The following is a 16429-nucleotide window of genomic DNA, read 5'->3' as shown; positions in this document are numbered from 1 at the left end:
CAAACCTATATTTTTTATTCTGAATAATGCATGAAATATTTCTAAGAGAATGTCAAATTAAACTTAACAATGCAGAGCTTGAATCTGAACAAATTACTGTTTTCAATGGTTTTATATCTTCTACCCATCGTAAAGCTAATAATATAGCCAACATTTCCCGTGTAAACTGATAATCCATCTGAAATTCCTTTTCCTACTTTTATATTGAATTCTGATATTACAAAAGCTATTCCTATTTTCCTTGTTATTTTGATGCATCTGTATGAATTTGAATATATTGATAACTGTCTAAATGTAACTGTAATAATTAATATCTACCGTGTACGATTTATCTTGTTTCTTTTTCATTAGTGACTTCTGGTAGAACTGAATTGGTGTCTGAGTGATTTCTAAATTGGTCATTTTAAATTCTTTTATTTCGTTTTCAATTGTTCATCCAAAACTCCTCATTTCTTTCTTTTTCCCAACATGGATTTAAAATTTCCCAAGTTGGATCATCAGAGTTATTACCTAGTAGATTTAACCAATAATTTATTCCTACTTTTGTTCTTCTTAAATCCAATGGTATTTCTCCCATTTCTACTTGTAATGCTGCTGTTGGTGGGGTTTAAATGCTCCAGTATATCTTTTATCTTCTTATTTATCTTTTCTATTATGGCAGATCACAAGCAACTTTAAGGTGCATACCGTCACCTACTTTACATCAAATTCTATTTTTAATTTTGTATTCTGTAGATAAATAAATAATGCTTTCCTTAATTGTAAATATAATTTATATTTCCTTAATTTTCTAATATTCCTTTAAGACTCCATTCTTTGTCTGTCCTTCCAACCATTCTTCTCAATTTCTTCCTTTCAGGTTCATAAGTTTAACAGTTCATCAGTATGTGCTCTACATTTTCTTTTTCTCCACATCCTTCACATTTTTACATCTCTGCATCAGGGTTTATTCACATTTTATCTGCAGCTATTATAAAGGACACTTTCAAATGCATTAAGCTTTAAACTTCGAACATCCCTCAGACTTTGAACAGACTCTTAAAACCCTCTTCTCCTTTAATTTTGCTTATTTTCAGTATTGTTTAGTGTTTGCTTAGTTATTAGATATAATACTGTGTGATTGTAGCTAATAAAGGCACCATTGTATTTTAAACTTTGGTCTTTTGTGTTCATTTTACACAGTGAACGATTTATCACTCAGGCTGGATTCATTCTTCTTTCAGTAGCATCTGAATGAACAGAGACACATTATTTGGTTGATGGTTAATAACATTACTGATAGGCATAGCCTACATTACTAAATTGGTGAAAGACAACTGGATTTTTAACAGTCGGATTCAGGAGTCCAACCTTTAAGGTAAGAGGCTAAAAACCCTGGTAAGCAAATTATAATAATTTCAGTTATAATCATTCAACTGATAATAAATAACTAGTTTTACCCTTGATTTGAATGACCTATTAATTAACTATAACTTCCAATTCTAGTTATTTAAGATATTCTGTTAAGATTTCACAATTGACTGTGGATGGATTAGCCTTGACTGGGTACTGACTGTTCCAGCTATGCTTTTTTTAATGGGATTAAAGTCTGTTTATTGGAATAATTCAGTCATTTTGTTTCTACTTTTATCTCTCTGCTGTCCTTCTAGAAATCAGTTGTTTTTACTATGTAGGTTCAGCCTTCAGGTTAATTCTTCTGAGCTCAGACTTTCTATTCTTTGCATCTGTTGTTATTCTCACTTCTCCCACCTTCAGAAACAGGCCTTGGCCAAATGTTTCTGTTACCACTGACAGATTTCAGAGCAAAATCTTCCTTGTGATTCAAAGGCATCACTTTAGCCTTTTTATTTCAGTACTATGTCAACATGCACCACAGAGCTAAATCAAACCATCCCTCCATGCAGACAGAGGTGGGGAGATAGATCTGTACAGATCCGAACAGAAAGAACTGATGTTTGAATCTCCACATGTTGGACAATGACTGCAGGAACACAGAACTAATGGAGCCTTAGTTCATCTCTTCACAGCAAACGTGGAAACATTGAAGAGCAGCAGAGCTCCACAGGTGACGTCATCTCAGAGTCTTGATGGAGGATCTGAACCTCCTCCTCGTGTTAAGTGGAGAAAGCAGCTCTCACTGAGCAGGACCAGAACCCACATCATCTGCAGAGGATCTAGGCCACAGCAGGGAGGAAATACTGCAGAGACACGTCTTCATGCAGCAGGATGAGGTGGACCACGCTCTGATGGACCATATCTGAGGAGACAAGAGGACCACAGCAATGAGGACCACAGCAATGTTCTGAGCAGCTGGTAGAAGCTGCTAAAATGGTCTGATGCTTTTATCAACCATCTAGATCCAACAGAACCACCACAGCCCTCCTAAATGCATTTGGAGTCATTTTACACAGAAAGAGAGACTGAACTCTACCTCCGTCCTCCTCTGCAACACAGCTATGATGGACCAAATGGACCTAAAAGCTTCTCCTGATGTTCTGGGATGTTTAAAGCAATGAGGTTGAGGGTCGTTCATTGGATCACAACACAACAGCTGCATTTAATCCCATTTAGACAGATATCAACATCTATGGCTGCTCGGATAGAACCCACACCAGAACCCAGCAATAAACAGACAATGCAAACACTGCTCTGAGTTTCTGGGCTTAATGCAGAGGATCTGGATAAAAACTAGTCCTCTGGATCATCCTCCAGGTTTCATTTTAGGAGAGAAATATGGACACAGATACAATCACCTTTTACTTTTCATCTTATTCACAAAAAAAAAAGACCAAAAAAGTGACATTTTGTCATCTAAGGTTGAAAAAGTATCACTAAATGTTTAGGATTAGAAAAAAAATAAATAAACTCAGATGAAGAGGAAGCAGCTTTCCTTTAAGAATCAAAACATTTCCTGAAATCAAGCATCTTTCAATTAGTGACGGTTCTGATTTCTGGACTTTCTGACCCACTAATATTTTCCTTTAAATGTGGATCCAATCAGTGATGGAGAATCAGAGCTGTTGTTGAACCAGTGCAGCGTTTTTAAAGCTAACATCAAGATAAGTGGCAGCATGCTAACGGCTGCAGGACTCACTGCACATGGCCTTGCTGGGGTTGACCTGCTGCCCTGCCAGGAACTGCTGCAGCTTCCTGATGTCCACCGTGACCTCGGCCATCGACTCTGGGTCTCTCCTCTGAGACGGACCTCCGTCCTGGGAGGAGTCCTCGCCTGAAAGGACAGATGGACACTCAGTCTGTCTCTCCTTGATCAGCAGGACAAGATCTTCTCCTGTCCAATCAGATCACATCTAACAGTGAGCAGAAAAAGTTCTGAGAGCAGCACGGATCCATCCATGTTTCCAACGCAGCCTGAACTCTAAACTCTTCATAACCAGGACTAGGACCAGGTCTAATACCGTATTTTCACGACCATAAGGCGCACCGTACTAAAAGGCGCACTCTCAGTTATGTGTCCCATTTCTGTATTTAACACACACATAAGGTGCACCAGACTATAGGGCGCGTTTTTTATATACCGGTACATGTCCTCTACTACCTTTAAATACCTCTACTACGTATTTAAAAATACAGCGGGGGCAAAACTGAGTATGACTGTGCTTTATTCATGTATTTATTACAAAGTATTAATCAAACCTGGCAGCTGGCCGTGAGACAGACACATTGCAGATGACACAGCGCTGTGGTCACTCCTAAATTAACTTAAAATCCTGAAACCTGCCGACAGAATATGTTCGCTTTTATTACCGGTATCCTGGTGCCTGCAGTTTAAATTATTTAGATGAAAACCACCTGCCAGCCGCCGCGGTGAACGAAAGGATTTCTGCTGTCGGTGCACCGCTGGTATGTGGGGGTCTGAGCGTCTCCGACAGAAATAGATAATCTGGATGAACTGACTGCAATTATGAAGTTTTCAGGTGGACTTTCTCACTTAAAAACATATTAAAACTACTTTATTCCCACTGATCACAGCAAATATAGCTGCAAGATTTAGATTATTTAGATGAAAAAACACCTGCCAGCCACCGCGGTGAAGAGGAGGAGACGCGCCCACAGGCTGCTGTTGAATTAAGTGTTCAGGTAGAAAAATAGAGCGGGAGCAAAACTGAGTATGATTGTGCTTTATTCATGTATTAATTACAAAGTATTAATCAAACCCATCAAAGTCATCATCCTCTGTTTCTGAATAAAACAGCTGCGCTAAATCAGACATGCCAGTTTCCCCTTCTTCGCTGTCAGTCACTTTCCGTGCAGCGCAGCTCCTCAGAATTAATGCCGACTTTTGCAAAAGCTTGAACAATAGAGCCAGCAGACACGTTAGTCCAAGCATCTACAATCCATCCGCAAACTGTGGCGTAACTTGTCCGGCGCTGCCTTCCACTTATCCTGAAACTGTGGTCTCTGTCGGTCATCCATCGCTCCCACGCCGCTTGCAGCCTTACTTTGAACGGCCGCTTCACACCGATGTCGAGCGGTTGAAGCTCCTTTGTCAGACCCCCCGGGATAACGGCGAGCACAGCGTTCATTGATTCACCTTTTTTTTCACATCGGCTGTGAGATGGGCACGCAGCGATGGTGATGCATGGAAAAAAACACCTGGTCTCCTCACATAGGCTACACCTCCCTCAGCCACGCTTTCATCATCTCCTCCTTCATCAGAGCGCTGTGCCTGTCTCGCTGTCAGCTCCCAGATCAGCTTCTCTGATTGGTTGATGCGGCCCGTCCAGCAGCAAAACTTAAAATTATCCATCTCGAGCAGCAGCAGCGCGTTGGCGGTGCGTCAGATGCTTAAACGATCCCGACGTGCTGCACCTGCGGCTCAAAACGCGCTGCAGGACCTTTTGCTGCACCTATACGCGCGTCAACCATTGACTTTGCATGTAAACTCGCTGCTTCTGCTGCACCTGCTGGGTCCGGTTCACACCGATGTCGAGCGGTTGAACAGCGAGCACAGCGTTAATTTGTTTTCCCATGTTTTTCACATCAGCTGTGAGATGGGCACGCATGGAGTCACATATTAACAGCGATGGTGATGGGTGGAAAAAAAACACCTGGTCTCCTTACATTCAGCCACTCTTTCATCATCTCCTCAATGAGGTGGTCTCAAAAGTCGCAGTTGCAACACACATAGGGCGCACCGCACCATAGGGCGCACCGCACATTTTGAGGGAAAAAAAAGACGTTTAAGTGCGCCTTATAGTCGTGAAAATACGGTAAGCTAAAGAAGTCAGAAAATCATCAGAAGCTTTAAAGCTGAGCTGAAGGTTGATAAGATGTTGGTTTACAGCAGATCAATCAAATGTTCCAGATTCCTCCTGCAGGAACATCTCCATCTTCTGTCTGCTATCAGCTGAAGTGTTGGATGTTTTTACCCCATGGAGGGTTCCCCAGGTCTTTAAAGTGAGTGCTGACAGAAACCAGGTCAGTCTGGATCTTCAGGTTCATCTCACCCTTCAGGTTGGCCTCCATCACCTGAAAAACACACAAACTCCATGGAAACAGCTGTTTCTCCACATGTTGAACCATAATAGAGCAGAACATTCAATACTATGGATGAGGAGTTCAGACAGTCCTGAAGGATAGAAATGGACCAACAAATAGTGGGAGAATCAGAGCTTTGCTTATAAAATAAACTCAGAACCAGTTAAAAGTGTCCAGATCTTTCAAAATAAAAGACCTTTTCAGAGCGTTTTAACTCCAGCTGCTAATATTCCAATAAGTCAGTAAAGGATGACTTCAGGCTTAAATTCAGCCTCCATTTGCAGGAAAAACCCAGTTAAGGCAACATGTGGTATTACATGAACTCTAAGGGATTGGTTGATAAAGGAATCAGTTTGGGGTCTAAACTGAACCTTATTATTTGAGAGCACCACAGCGTCTCTGGAGAGGAGAACATCTGATGCTATTGATCTGATGGAGACGTCATCCAGGAGAGGAAAAGATTCATTCAATACTTTAGCCGGATTGCTGGACGGACGCAGAACGAGACAGAGGTTTGACATCATCATCCTCATCAGTCTGTAGCTTTCTGTCATATTGACTGATTTCATGAGAATCAACAAGTTAAGAAAGAAATGTAAGTTTGAATCATTACTGATGGTTTGTCTTTGAACATGAAGCTGTTCTATGAGGATATCTGATGCAACAGCACCATCTGGTGGTGGTTGGAGTTACCAGCAAGGTGAAGCTTCTATAGAGCAGTGGTTCCCAACCGTTTTTTGACTTGTGTCCCAACTGATCTCTATTTATTCACTGGATCGCTGATTGCCAGAAAAAAGTGAAGCCACTGTCCTCCATGCTGGTCCTCCCCACTCCCACAGAGACACGCAGTAAAAATGCCTACATGTGTAGCAGTTAGCCAGTTGTGGGAAGTCGGTTCACAGGTAATTTCACGGTCGGTGGACGTCCTTACCAAGAAACAACCCATATATACGCAGATGTATCCTATAGTATAGTATGTAGCGTAACATTATCTCGGACTGACTGTAAGACACTGACTGGGTTAGCCATTGCCACTGTGTCTTTCGTTAGAGAATAAAAAGTAAATAGAAAGTAATTCAGTGTGAAATGTCAATGTAGTCATTCTTTATTCAGTGGATAACGCTGTTGATTTTGTAGTGTTTGTTGTAAATCTTATTTGAAAAGGTTATATGCAGAAAGATATTGAATGTTATTTTAAAGGGAAAAAAAACAACAACTATAGTTTTTTCAAATGACCGGATTCTTTTCACTAAGAGCTAAAGGCTTAATATAAACGTGATGTTGCCTGTTAATTTAACCATTTGAGGTAATTTTGCTGGTGTAGAAACTGGAGCTCTGTGGAGTTATTCAATTGGTTCATTAACTGTCAGATTTGTAGGCTAAAGCACAGACACAGTATGTTTTCACGTTTCCCCCCCTGCAATGCATTGGCGGACCATTAGAGGTACCAGTACCCCTGGTTGGGAATCACTGCTATAGAGGAACAGACGCGGACCTGAACCGCAGCCCAGCCATGTTTACAGCCAGGACCTGGGAATCCTACCAGGAAATTAGAGAGGTTCTTCATCCTGTCCACAACGTTCTTCATGGTCTTCAGAGGAGGAAGGTAGATGCTCACCTGGAGAGAAAATCAACAGGACGTCCTGGAATGAATGAAGGAAAGTTGGAAGACAGAAGGATTGTTTCACTGCTGAAGAAGGAGGAAGACTGAGACTGAAAGGAGCTTCTCACATCAAAGTCTGCCATGTTGTCTTCTTGGAATTCCTGCCAGAGTCTTCGAGGAATCACCTCAACGGGAACGTCGTGGGTGACGACTCTGCTGACGCTGGACAGGGTGGGCTGAACGGGGACACATGGAGGTCAGGGTTCAGTAGAGAAACCAGTGAACTATATTCAGTCTGACTCAAATTTTTTCACCCAATGACAGAGAAAGATGTTGAACTAAAAACGTATCAAACATCAGTTGATCTAAAACATGAGGAAACGTGAGTTTTCATGATGGAAAATGTTGATGATTTGTGGAACAAACTAAATCCTAAACAACAAAAATTTGACCCAGATTTTTACATAAGAAATGACTAAATTAAGACTAAAACTAATCAGCATTTTCCTCCAAAAGCTAAAAGCTGAAAGGCTGCCAGAAACAGCACTGGTCCAAAGCCAAACTCTGGGATCCTAACATGACCTCAGCCAATCAGAGCAGAGATGCTGCAGCTGCTGAATCTGTGAGACGATCCATTCCCTGAGAAGCAGAAACTGAAAGCTACCATGTTGATGTGTGCTTCTGGTTCCGATGGATGAAGTGTTTTAGATGCAGATGTTAGAAGAGAAAAAGTCAAAGATGGAGCAGAATCAGTGCTGATCCTGGCTTCTTCTCACCAGCTCAGCAGAGATGCTCAGACAGGCGCAGTGCTTCTTGCTCAGCTTGATTTTCACCGATTTGGCACACTGGACCGTCTTCAGGGCCCGGGACAAGTTATCTGGACCCACCTCCAAGCAGATCTGGTTCAATTCTGAGGAGACGCCCTCCATCTGGTATTCATGGAAGAAGTTGGCCTGCAGGGAGGAAGACCAGAATTCACATATTTATTACTCCAAGCTGAACAGCAGTTCTCTCTGGGTTTTTTTCTCTGAGTTAAAGGATCATTACAGATGTCCAACATGCTGCCAGAACATTCGCTACTGGTGACAGAAACTCCTTACCCAGTCCTCTGATCTTCCTTCCAATCAGACACAGTCTCTTCAAAGCCCTAAAGCCGTCATGGTCGACACTTTTAAGGCTTTCTGAAGGTTTGATAGAGTTTTCCTTTGGACTTTGGCTGCTAAATAAGTCATTTTATCTTAAAATAAGTGCACTTGTTCTTAACTTGATGAGGAAAGTGAGACACTTTGCCAATGGTACAAGACAATTCACATTTAAAATAAGAAAAACAAACCAGTTGCATTGTCTTATTTCAAGTGCATACTATCTATCTTATTTTCAGAGTAAATAACTCATTCCATTGGCAAATTATCTTGTTTATTTGCCCGTATTAAGGCCAAATACACTTAATTCAAGACCTTTTTCCTTATTTCTAGATGATTTTATCATTTAAAACCTTCTTTTTTCACTGTTAGGCTGAACTTTGAACTGAACTCTCTGGAATAAAAGATCTCAGCCTCAACACTTTTCTTCAGGTTCTGATAGAAATTACTTTCAGACACTGATCATCTGCAGAAGTTAGATCTAAAGGATTCTTTTATCTCAGTGATTCACCTTGTTGGTGTGAGAATATCGCTTTATTTCCGTCACACTTTAGAAACATCAGACTTTCACGCGGCATCCAGTGGAGAAAAAAAACAAAACTCCCTTAAATTCTTTCAGCCAAATCTAACAGAACCAAAGATTAAAGAGCAAAACCAGCAGAACTCTGAGTTCAGATGGAGCAAACATCAGACGTGTGACCTGCAGCAGTTGGCACCGCATGCCGACTCCTCCGTTGGTCACTTTTCCTGACAGGATGAAGAACAGATTGTCTGGAGTCAGCTGCAGGACGCAGGTCTTGGTCAGCTTAGCGATGGTGGTCACCACTCCTGAACACACAGAAGAAAGTCAGCTGCTCATGACATTCTGTTGATCTACATGATGCTGATCAACAACTGTTATATTAAGGCCCTTTTAATCAGACAAATGGATCCAGTTTATTGCAGCTCAGTCAGACTCAAGTACATTAAATCCAATTTCCTTCTAAATCAAACCCAATCCAGGCTGCTTCAGGTGATCATGAGGCACATTTAGCGAAACAGGATGTATCTAAGGAAGTCCAGCTGACTGCTGACTAGCAGCAATCCCTCCTCCTGAACAAGCAACTGCCCTATGGATTTGATCTGCTCCTTTTCTGGGACTTTACCTGTAAAATGCAGCTTCTCTTTGTTTATCTTCTGCTTCTATTTTAAGGACCAATCAGCTTCCCTTCACTGGATTTCTCCTCATTTCCTCCTAAACTCTTATTAAACTAATGAGAAACAGGAAAACTGCCATAGATTTTATTTCTGTATCAGTTTAAAGAAGAATGACTAGACTTTATAAATCTAATCTTTTATTATTTTGATGATAAGAATCCAATAAATCTGCTGTCAGAATAAAATAATGCTTCTATGTTGAGGTTTAATGAACAACAAAGCAGTTTACAGACTAAAGGGTGGGTTAAAAAACAACAACATGTCAACAAGTTCAAAAAACAAACAAATATTATCATTTAATTCATGAATTAACTTTCTTTTTGCAGCAATTTTCCCAGAGAGAGTAAAATGCTGAACAGGTCCATCCATTCAGAAAAGAACAAAAAGGGACACTAGGTAGAAAATATGAGCAGCAGACGTAAACATTTAATATGAAAGAAAAAAACACAAACAGGAAATAATCCATGGATCTAAATTGATCTCTGAATGCGTTTCAAAGAAGGAATTCATCTACAGTTAACTACTTGTCCTCTATTTTCCTGCAGCTCAAACTCAAGTTTAGACATTAGTTCACAACATTTTCATTCAAACATATATCTGATGTTAAAAAACTAAACGGTTTTATCATTTGTTTCTTTGTTTTTTCATAAAGCTAATATCTTCTCCTCTTTTAACTAGCTGATGAAAAGTTAACAAATTAGCATTTAAAGGAGCGAAGATGCTAACAGTTTAAATGGACTCACTGGTGAAATGGTTCAAACAGGCGATGTCTGTTATTTTCCCCCGAAACTTCATCTTTTCACTGGAATAGAAAACATCAACCACTCAAGTTTCGTCTGGTCCGTCTTTAATATGGTCCGGAAGAAACGGCAGCTTTTCTCCACCTGTCAAAGGTTCCTCCAGAAAATGAATGAACCGACTCAGTAATTGGAAGATAATCACGACGAAAACTGTTTTACTATCTTTAAACGATATTATTTAGTAATAATTTAGAAAACATTAAAATATAAAAAGTAAAATATGTTTAAATTTACATCCTGCAAAACAAAACAAACAAATAATATTAGGGCCTACTGAATTCTGTTTTTATTTTTATCTTAAGTAATATTTCTATGTTTAATAATTTTCTCATTGATTTTCCTTTTTAACCCAAATAACACTACTTTTGCTGTATGTTGAGTTTATATTTTAGGCAATCTTTTTATTATCCCTGTGACAGACTAGTGACCTGTCCAGGGTGAACCTGCCTTTGGCCCATAGACTGCTGGAGATAGGCACCGGCCCCACCGGGACCCTGACAGAATAAGCAGGAAAACATGGATGGATTATTTATTATTATCAAACCATCATTACTAGGGGTGTAAATCACATCCATCATAGCGATTTGATTCAGTATCGATTTCCTGACCCAAAGATTCGATTATTTTCGATACTCAAGAATACACCGCGATTCGATTCGATTCGATTAATCAGTTAAATTTTTTTTTTTATTATTACCGTATTATTTTTTTACACCTTACAGGCTAAACAAAGTTTCAAGTTTAAAATAAATCAATGAAAGCTGTAATATCATTATGCAATTTCTTTAGAAATGACAGCAAATAACAGAAGTAGAAAAGTTGCATCAAAAAATACTGCACAAATACTGCACAATATCACAATGCACAATATATGTAATGAGTTCAATGCAATACCTCGGCTCCAGAGAAACTGTCCAATATATACTTTTAGAATGTAATAAATATACTCAGGAAAGAGAGATGTTGCGTAGAGAGTTAGACAGGAATAAAAATAAACTAGATATAAGGGAATTGTTTCAAAGGTCATCTGGGGATGTAGTTTTTGGGAGTATTTTTAATTTTCTAAGAAGAACGGGTATCGGTCTCCGCCAGTCACGTGACATTTGTTGCTAAGACGCCATCTTAGGTGGAGAAGGCGTAGTGTAAACAACCGCAGCATAGCTAAACGAAGGACTAAAGGATTGAGTTTGTTTCTCTGACTATATGGAAAAAAGTAAGCAGAATGCGAAATTACCGTACCGGCAAAAACTTAATAACGAGGCCAGGGACCGTTACTTGTCGAAACTGTCGGATATTAATGGCATAGATCCTCATGATCTCCGCAGCAAAGACTGGAGCTCCGACGTCACTTCACTGCCTCTGACCTCATCAGTGGACATAACAAACTACCTAGTGTTTGGCGTCAGTGCCTACACTTGCGAGGAATTCAAAGCATATAAGTCACTGGAAGCACACGAACAGTTCACAAATGGCTCCTTTCTTGTCTGGTTTAGACAGGGGGAACAGATTATAGCAGGTGGCCTGCTATAATTTGTTCCCCCCTTATAACTTTAAGAAATAAAGGTCAATCAACTCCAAAGTTTCAGGGGTTAGTTGTCATCATAAAAGATGCTTATAAGCCAAAAATGAAAAAGCTGGGACCTTTTTTTTTGTCTGATTTAGACAGGGGGAACAGATTATAGCAGGTGGCCTACTATAATCTGTTCCCCCCTTATAACTTTAAGAAATAAAGGTCAATCACATTCAAAGTTTCAGGGGTTAGTTGTCATCATAGAAGATGTTTATATCCAAAAATGAAAAAGCTGGGGCTTTTTTTTGTCTGATTTAGACAGGGGGAACAGATTATAGCAGGCCACCTGCTATAATCTGTTCCCCCCTTATAACATTAAGAAATAAAGGTCAATCAACTCCAAAGTTTCAGGGGTTAGTTGTCATCATAAAATATGCTTATAAGCCAAAATTGAAAAAGCTGGGGCCTTTTTTGTCTGATTTAGACAGGGGGAACAGATAACAGATTTCATCCCATACTGCCAGTTCTGGCAGTATGGGATGAAATAAAACGGCTGATGTTAGAAGACAAACTGTTTATTAAGGATAGTACAACATAGATAAATTGTATGTTACTATAAACACAAATATAGATTTAAATACTAAATTTCAACCAGGAAAAAATTATTTTCCTTCTGCATATAGTCTTTAATGATTACACGTGCACTCCATTTTCTATTTCATTTTTAGTACAAGTATATGGTTTACAACAGTTTTCAATGGGATGAGAACATTTGGACACTGTGAAACAATGAGAGATTTTTTTAATGAACGTGTGGAAAAGAACAAGGATCTGTTTGCTTTCAGAGGAAGGAGTAGACACGGCTGTCAGCGACCAGCTTTCAATTAAACATTTGTGTTTTATTATTATTTTTAAATCAATATCACTGGCGACATTCTGCTATAACATGTGAAGTAAAGAATAAAACAGTGAAGCTCAACTTTCATACACGTAAAACCTTTCAAATTTCAAGTTCTGCACGTTGGAATTGAAGCGGAGTTAACTCGGGTTGTTCTTCCTACTCCGTGCGGGCTCCCGACGAGGGGATACAAATTTTCGCAGGGATAACTACCTTGGCACGACACCGGGACTGGCAGCCTCTCACACAACACGATCGTGTCATTTCTGGTAAATAATTGTGCCGAAAGAACAGCCGCGTGTGGGTTATCTCGACTTTCCACCTAATATGGTGGTTTTCCCACGATGCACCGCGCCCGAGGTAAACAATTGACGTCACTTGGCGGAGACCGATTTTAGGGAGAATATAATAGTTTGTCTGGTCCATACTCCATTCTGGAAGGTGGCGGTAATGCACCTATAAGTTGTTTGCCAACCGCCATTAAAAAAAAGAAGAAGAAGAAGGCTCCAGAGTGTTGATGTCACCGCCCCCTTGAGAGACGCTCCGCTGCACCTCTCCCAGATTGTAGCCGACCGCAAACAGTGCAGCAGACAGGAGGCCGGCTTGTTTTGTTTTTATGATCGAAATTGCGGAAAATGACTCGTGAAGTTTGACCCGCTAGAAGAGCGAGGTGCGCTAGAACGCTGGGACCCTTATTCCAGCTGGATCTCCGCTCTTTTTGGCCCTCATGTCCCTCCGTCGTCAGACTAAACTCGCCCCCCCTTCCTCACCGCCTCGGCCGTATCTAGACCCACAGCGTGTAGCTCAGACCACGCTTCAATACTGAGCATAATTTAAAAATGTCTGTGTCAAGCTTACTGCAACACACTGCTGTAATGCTGCGTTCACACCGGGGGCAGCTGGCGCGACAGAAGCAGCGAGTTTACATGCAAAGTCAATGGTTGACGCGCGTCAAGGCGCAGCAAAAGGTCCCGCGGCGCGTTTCGAGCAGCAAGCGCAGCGCGTCTGAGCAGCCGAAGCAGCGCGTCGGGCGCGTTTTGGCATCTGACGCGCGTGACGCGCCACAAACGCGTTGCTGCTCGAGATGGAAAAATTGAATTTTTGCTGCTCGACGCGCCGCGTCAACCAATCAGAGAAGCTGATCTGGGAGCTGGTTGGTGAGAGAGACACAGCGCTGATGATACAGACTGCTCTGATTGTGGTGTAATGCTATGTGACGTCTTTTACTTTGAAAAGCAACAGAATATAGAGCAGGGGTTTTCCGGTCCCTAACAGCTGTTTGTAATTTAAGTGTATGTGAGACAAAAGCTGCAGCTCTGTGTGAGATACTTATCACTAAATAAAAGAACAACTTGACATGGTGTCAGAAGTGGGATGCTGCGCATGAATGGAGAAAGATGAAGAAAAGGGCTAAGAGGAGAAATCGTGCATCAAGCGGATTAAAAGAAAGTTTTGCAAGTAGCTCTGGTGACGAGACGAAAGACAATCAGGCAGAAATGGGGCGACCCACGCCAAGCGCAACGTTCACCATACAACCTCCGGAGCCATTTGATTTCACCAAGCCACAAGAATGGGAACGGTGGATTAGGAGATTCGACCGCTTTCGGCTTGCAAGTAATCTAAACGCAACGCCAGAGGAAAACCAGGTAAATACGCTGGTGTATTGCATGGGCGATGAAGCAGAAGATGTGCTAAAGGGGCTACCGCTAACTGCAGATGCTAGAAACAACTATGCAGACGTGAAAGCAGGCTTTGATGCATTTTTTGTACCTAAAAAGAATGTCATATATGAGAGAGCCAAGTTTAATCAGCGCGTGCAATTGCCAGGAGAAACAGTGGATTCCTTCATCACTGCTCTTTACAACTTAGCTGAACATTGTAATTATGGACAGTTACATGAGGAGCTGATTCGTGACAGGCTGGTAGTTGGATTGAGAAACGTCTCCTTGTCTGAAAAGTTACAGCTAGACAGAGACCTCACGCTCCAAACTGCCATAGAAAAGACGAGGCTAGCGGAGGAAATCAGACGACAGCAGTCGGACCTGAGAGGAGAAAATAGTGGATGCTCCAGTGTCGATGCTGTGCATGCTACACCTGCTGGCTACAGAAAGCAGAGGTTTCCGTCCAAGCTGCTACAAGAACAGCTTCCAGGCAGATACAAACCGGCACACGCGCAGCAAAGCACAAGGGCCTGCTATAGATGTGGGAAAATGCCGGTACATAGAAAAGCAGAATGCCCTGCTACTGATGCTGTGTGTCATCGCTGTGGAAAGAAAGGACATTACAGTAATGTATGTAGGAACAGTGCAACCTCTCTGAATGCTGTTACAGCAGATGAAGGGGAAAGTTTTTTCCTTGGTGCTGTGGATGCTGGAAAAGATCCATGGACAGTGCAACTTCAAGTCAGAGATAAAAAAGTGTGCTTTAAGATAGACACAGGTGCTGATGTCACTGCCCTGCCAGTCGAGGTGTACCGTGACATTGCTGGGGGGCTAGATGTGATGCACCTGGCGACATCGACGCGCCCACTGTTTGGACCTGGTGGCAATATACTCAATGTCCTGGGCGTAGCTAAAGAGACACTGCATAGAGGCAAAATGACGGCTGAAGAGGACATTTATGTTGTTAAAGATCTGCACACTGCACTGCTGGGTCGCCCTGCTATTCAACAGCTTCAACTTGTAAGCAGGGTCAACAGCATCACCATGGATACGGTGAAGCGACAGTATCCAAAGCTGTGCAGCGGGCTGGGTCTTGTGCGGAGTCCATATGCACTTAAACTAAAACCAGGCGCAGTGCCCTTTTCTCTTTCAACACCTCGCAGGGTCCCTCTGCCACTCATGGGAAAAGTGAAGGAGGAGATAGATCGCATGGAGAAAATGGGCGTGATCACCAAGATCGAGGAGCCGACTGAGTGGTGCGCTGGGATGGTGGTGGTGCCAAAGAAAGAAGGTACTGTTCGCATTTGTGTCGATTTTACAAAAATGAATGAATCAGTGTGCAGAGAAAAATTTATCCTGCCATCAGTTGAGCATACACTGGGCATGCTAGCAGGTGCAACAGTTTTCAGTAAATTAGATGCCAATATGGGCTTTTGGCAGGTGCCATTAACAAAAGAGTCTGCCAAATACACCACCTTCATCACGCCTTTTGGGCGCTACTATTTTAACCGGCTACCCTTTGGCATAGCTTCGGCCCCAGAGCATTTCCAGAGGATGATGATGACGGAGGTAATTGCTGGCCTAGATGGGGTACTGTGTCATATGGATGATGTGCTGGTATGGGGACGGACACAGGAGGAGCATGACAGGCGACTGCATGCAGTGCTTCAGAAAGCACAAGAGGCTGGCATTACACTCAACATGGACAAATGTGCGCTCACACGCCACACAGTTAAATTCCTGGGTCACATGATCTCAGCAAACGGTGTGAAACCAGATCCAGAGAAGACGAGAGCAGTACAAGGGATCGATCCACCTAAAAATGTCAGTGAACTCAGGAGTTTCCTGGGTATGGTCAATCATCTGGGGCGCTTCATACCTCACCTGGCTGAAAAACACAAGGTTCTACGGGACTTGCTGTCCAAGAAAAATCACTGGTACTGGGGTAAGGAACAACAGGCCGCCTTCGATCAACTAAAAGCTGAATTGTCGTCCCCACCAGTGCTCACATTATATAACCCAAACAGTGCGGTGAAAATATCAGCCGATGCCTCTTCTTTCGGCCTAGGTGCGGTCTTGCTGCAGCAGACTGGTGACAGGTGGTCACCTGTGGCGTATG

General features: G+C 41.9%; 2 protein-coding genes across 2 annotated transcripts in view; both read right to left on the bottom strand.

Annotated features, from left to right (window-relative positions):
* Positions 1 to 16429, bottom strand: part of LOC119787996 — a 145304-nt gene that overhangs the window by 96260 nt on the left and 32615 nt on the right. The gene's annotated exons all lie outside the window — the stretch shown is intronic.
* Positions 1811 to 10285, bottom strand: hus1 (HUS1 checkpoint clamp component). Its single transcript, XM_038292110.1, has 8 exons — positions 10185 to 10285; positions 8945 to 9072; positions 7879 to 8055; positions 7231 to 7338; positions 7043 to 7117; positions 5391 to 5490; positions 3095 to 3229; positions 1811 to 2257 (listed from the first exon to the last, which is right to left on the bottom strand). The coding sequence occupies exons 1-8, from the start codon at positions 10234 to 10236 to the stop codon at positions 2175 to 2177; spliced, it is 858 nt and encodes a 285-aa protein (XP_038148038.1). The 5' UTR covers positions 10237 to 10285; the 3' UTR covers positions 1811 to 2174.

This window comes from Cyprinodon tularosa, unplaced genomic scaffold, assembly GCF_016077235.1.
Source record: "Cyprinodon tularosa strain WSP-4 unplaced genomic scaffold, ASM1607723v1 ctg308, whole genome shotgun sequence".
In the NCBI taxonomy this organism is placed as follows: domain Eukaryota; kingdom Metazoa; phylum Chordata; class Actinopteri; order Cyprinodontiformes; family Cyprinodontidae; genus Cyprinodon; species Cyprinodon tularosa.
This window is presented reverse-complemented; position numbering and strand designations above follow the sequence as displayed.